General features: G+C 50.3%; 1 protein-coding gene across 2 annotated transcripts in view; it reads right to left on the bottom strand.

Annotated features, from left to right (window-relative positions):
* LOC308175401 (CSC1-like protein 2) overlaps window positions 1-5,000 on the bottom strand; it is a gene marked incomplete at its 3' end in the record, with an annotated part of 46,287 nt that overhangs the window by 10,955 nt on the left and 30,332 nt on the right. For both annotated transcript variants that reach the window (XM_080551070.1, XM_080551071.1), the window contains 3 exons: window positions 1,118-1,188; window positions 800-880; window positions 1-93 (listed from right to left, as the gene is read on the bottom strand). The exon at window positions 1-93 is cut by the window's left edge and continues 31 nt beyond it. In XM_080551070.1, coding sequence (XP_080407196.1) covers window positions 1-93; window positions 800-880; window positions 1,118-1,188 — 245 coding nt within the window. The remainder of the gene's footprint in view (window positions 94-799; window positions 881-1,117; window positions 1,189-5,000) is intronic.

The raw sequence follows: 5,000 nt of genomic DNA, 5'->3' as shown, positions 1-5,000 counted from the left end.
AGATGTCCGCAGGGCCGGGGGTTCAGCATGGAGGAGCGCTGCTGCTTCACCTGCAGGTCTGAGAACCACTTCCTGCTTCGCTCCGTCTTCTTCCTGCAACATACCACACATATAAACCCGGGAAATGCCGACATAAACCGTTTTCCCACATGTACCGTAACATACAGTGCCTTGCAAAAGTATTCACCCCCCTTGGCTTTTTACCTATTTGTGGTTATTTGTGGTTTGTGGAAAAGGTGTGTATATACTGACAGATCATGTGACACTTAGATTGCATACAAGTGGACTTCATTTCACAAATTATGTGACTTCTGAAGGTAATTGGTTGCACCAGAAGTTTTTAGGGGCTTCATAACAAAGGGGGTGAATACATACCGGTATGCACATGCCAATTTTCAGTTCTTTATTTTTTTTAATTTTTTTTATATATATATTTCTCGTTTCATTTAAAAACTAACACTATTTTGTGCAGATTCATCAAATATTATTATTATAATTTTTTTTAATTACAGGTTGTAAGGTAATAAAATAGGTAAAAAGCCAAGGGGGGTGAATACTTTTGCAAGGCACTGTATATATAAACTGGAAACGTTATTTCGGTCGATTATTCCTCCCCTTTAATAATACCAATTGGTGTTGTGTTTTATATCGTTGGAAAGCCTGATTAGTCACCTTTACAACGAGGTACAACTTGTAAGGTGTGTGTCTGTGTGTGTGTGTGTGTATATGTGTGTGTGTGTGTCTGTGTGTGTGTGTGTGTGTGTGTGTGTATGTGTGTGTGCGTGCGTGCGTGCGTTACCTCTCAGCGTTGAGAGACATCAGCTTGGCGACGTTGTAGCAGATCCGAGCCTCCAGGACCGTGCAGTTCTCATACGCCTGTCTGAGGAAGAGGAGGAGAACATCTTCATCACCACCACCACCATCATCATCACACCATCATCATCATCATCATCATCATTACCATCATCATCAGGGTTAGGGGTCAGGGTTAGGGGTTAGGGGTCAGGGTCAGGGTTAGGGGTCAGGGTCAGGGGTCAGGGTTAGGGGTCAGGGTTAGGGGTCAGGGTTAGGGGTTAGGGGTCAGGGTTAGGGGTCAGGGTTAGAGTGTCAGACTCACTCAAAGTGCTGTTTGATGTGGTTCTCTTCTGCATACTTTGAGATTCCATTGATGAACAACGTCCGTTTCACCTGCAAGAGATCTCACACACACACACACACACGCACGCACGCACACACACACACACACACACACACACACACACACACACACACACACGCGCATACGCACACACACACGCACACAACAGAAGCTTAGATTTACAACTATTAAATGACAGATGTTTGGATGTTAGAGTTAGTTAGAGTTAGTTAGAGTTAGTTAGAGTTAAGTTAGAGTTAGTTAGGGTTAGTTAGAGTTAGTTAAGGTTAGTTAGAGTTAGTTAGGGTTAGTTAGAGTTAGTTAAGGTTAGTTAAGGTTAGTTAGAGTTAGTTAGAGTTAGTTAGGGTTAGTTAGGGTTAGTTCAGATTCAGATTCAGATTCAGATAACGTTTATTGCCATTATGCATACACATATAGGAATTTGCTTCGGCATTACAGTAAGTGCGTTTATACTTTTTTCACGTGTATACAAAAACAAATGCAAAAAACAGGACAACACAGGACAGACAACAGTGCATTGGATAGTGCAACATATATAAAGTGCAGTGCAGAGTTTTTACAGTGAGTCCAGTGCATATTCAGTCCTGGGCAGACTTGGGGGCGGGGGGGAGGGGGAAGCCAGAGTCATTTAGCAGCCTGGCGGCTGAGGGGAAGAAACTGAGCCTGTGGCGGGCCTTCAGTGCCTTAGGCAGCCGCAACCTTCTTCCAGAGGGAAGCAGGGTGAGGAGGCCGTGGCCGGGGTGGAAGGGGTCGGCCATGATCTTTCTTGCCCTCCTCAGAGCCCTGGTGTCATGCAAGGAGTTGATGGAGGGCAAGGGACAGCCGATCACCCTCTCTGCTGAACGTAACACCCGCCGCAACTTGGCCTTGTCCTTGGTCGTTGCAGCAGGGAACCAGGTGATGATGGAGTGGGTGAGGATGGACTCTATGATGGCCGTGTAAAACTGGACCATCATGGACCTCGGCAGCCTGAATTTCCTCAGCTGCCGGAGGAAGAACATCCTCTTCTGGGCCTTCTTCGTGAGGGCCTCGGTGTTCCGCTCCCACTTGAGGTCCCGGGAGATGGTCATGCCTAGAAAGCGGCATGACTCCACGGAGGCCACCGGGGTACCTCCCAGCGTGATGGGAGGGGGCAGGGCTGCTTTCCTACGGAAGTCCACCACCATCTCCACTGTTTTCAGAGCATTGAGCTCCAGATTGTTTAAACTGCACCAGCTCTGCAGCCCCTCGATCTCACCCCTGTAGGCAGATTCGTCCCCCCCGGAGATGAGGCCCACCAGGGTGGTGTCGTCTGCAAACTTCAGGAGCTTGACCGAGGGGTGGCGGGAGACACAGCTGTTGGTGTATAGGGAGACAGGACGCAGCCCTGCGGGGAGCCCGTGCTGGTGGACCTGGAGCTGGAAATGCTCTTCCCCAGCTTCACCCGCTGAGACCTGTCAGTCAGGAAGTCCGTGATCCACCTGCAGGTGGAGTCCGGCACCTGCAGCAGGGATAGCTGGTGCTCCAGGATGTGTGGGAGGATCGTGTTGAAGGCCGAGCTGAAGTCCACGAACAGGATCCTGGCGTAGTTGCCTGCAGTGTCTAGGTGTTCTAGTACGTAGTGCAGAGCCATGTTCACGGCGTCCTCCGTGGATCTATTGGCTCTGTACGTGAACTGCAGGGGGTCCAGCACAGGATCCGTGATGAGCTTCAGGTAGGCCAGGACAAGGCGCTCCAGGACCTTCATGACGACAGAGGTCAGAGCGACGGGTCTGTAGTCGTTGAGGCCTGTGACCTTGGCCTTCTTGGGGACGGGGATGATGGTTGATGCCTTGAAGCACGCTGGGACGTGACACAGCTCCAGCGAGGCGTTGAAGATGTGGGTAAACACCGGGGCCAGCTGGTCGGCGCAGTGCTTCAGGACAGAGGGAGAGACGGAATCCGGACCAGCTGCCTTCCGGGGATTCTGCCTCTTGAACAGTCTGTTTACCTCTCGCACTGTGACAGAGAGAGGGGGTGGGGAAAGGGGGGTGGGGGTGGGCGGGGCGGGTGAGGAGGGGGGAGGGAGGGGAGGGGGAGGGTGGGGGTAGCAGGAGGGACATTGGCCCCTACAGTGTCTGTGCAGGCGCAGAGTCGCTCACATGCCTCACTGGACCACACCCTGAAGCGCCGTACAACAGGCTTAGAGAGTTTTAACCTCTGCCTGTAGCGAGGGATCAGGTGTATGAGGATGTGGTCACTGTAGCCCAGTGCAGCACGGGGGACAGAATGGTAGGCTTGACGAGCTGTACAGTAGCAATGGTCCAGAGTGTTCACCCCCCTGGTGGGACACGTGACTTGCTGCCTGTATTTGGGGAGCGCCCGGCTAAGATTAGCCTGGTTAAAATCCCCCATAACAACAAAACTGTCCGGGTAACTACGTTCCACACTCATCAATTGCTCTGCCAGTGTGTCTACTGCTGCGGTGACGTCAGCATCAGGTGGAATGTAGACACACGCGAGAATGAATGAGCTGAACTCGTGAATAGAATGGACGGCAGAGGATGAATAGGTATTCTATAGCCGTGGAACAGTGTTTGTGGAGCACTGTCACCTCGGAACTCCAGCGCTCGTTTACAAAGAACAGTAATCCCCCACCCCTAGACTCGCTCACCGCCTCGAAGTCTCTGTCAGCCCGGAACGCGGAGAATCCCTCTAGCTCCACCGCCTCGTCAGGGACAGATGAAGATAGATGCGTCTCCGTGAACGCGAAGACAGCCGAGGAGTGGAAGTCGCTGTTCCTCGCAACGAGACACCGGAGTTCATCCATTTTATTGCAAAGGGAGTTCACGTTGCTCAGGAATATGCCCGGTAGTGGTGGTCGCGTCCCTCTCCGCCGTAGGCGAACCAAGCAGCCTCTCCGACCTCGCTGCCTCCTAATCCACCTCACAGCTCTGGCGAAAAACGCGGTCCCCCTCACAAGCATATCCAGAATGTCCGTGGAACGGGTGAGTAGTTTGGGGAAGATGTCCGGTGAGGTTAAACCCCTGATGTGCAGTAGTACGTCGTTTGTGTACGACGTTAAGCAGGACACAGAGACACAGAACAGACAGAACACAACAAACTGTAACGCCATAGCAGCCATGGACGGCGCCATCTTGGATCACGTCAGCACGTCACGTCACCTTAGTTAGGGTTAGTTAGGGTTAGTTAGAGTTAGTTAGGGTTAGTTAGGGTTAGTTAGGGTTAGTTAGAGATAGTTAGAGATAGTTAGGGTTAGTTAGGGTTAGTTAAGTCAAGAGTCAAGAGTCAAGAGTCACTTTATTGTCCCATCACTGGGAAATTTGTATTGGGCTTACACCCCACAGCAGCCAACAAAGAGCAACAGACAATACAGGATATTAGCACACAAACAGAAGGCGGACCTGATTAAAACAAGAGTGGGAATAAAACGATAAGCAAGATAAGTTACATTCATCTGGTGCAGTTTAAAAGTTTAACAGAAACGGGAATAAAAGAATTTTTAAATCTATTTAATCTAGCGCGGGGGACTCTGAACCTCCTCCCAGAGGGCAGCAGTTCATACTCTGCATGTAGGACATGGGAGGGATTCATGAGAATTCTACTAGCCTGTCTGAGAGTAGCCTGTTCAAAAATAGACTGCAGGGATGAGTGGTCTTTCACCCCTATGATCTTCCATGCAGTCTGTATCAGTCGGACCAGTTTGGACCTTAGTTTTACAGATAGGTTACCAAACCAAGATGTAATGCCGTATCTGATGAGACTCTCTAAGACAGACTGGTAGAAAAGTAGCATAAATTTTGGGTCAACACCATGAACTCTAAGGCGGCGTAGGAAGTGTAGTCGTTGTTGTAATCTGCTA

Source organism: Nansenia antarctica (assembly GCF_963989245.1).
Source record: "Nansenia antarctica genome assembly, contig: SCAFFOLD_199, whole genome shotgun sequence".
In the NCBI taxonomy this organism is placed as follows: Eukaryota; Metazoa; Chordata; class Actinopteri; order Argentiniformes; family Microstomatidae; genus Nansenia; species Nansenia antarctica.
This window is presented reverse-complemented; position numbering and strand designations above follow the sequence as displayed.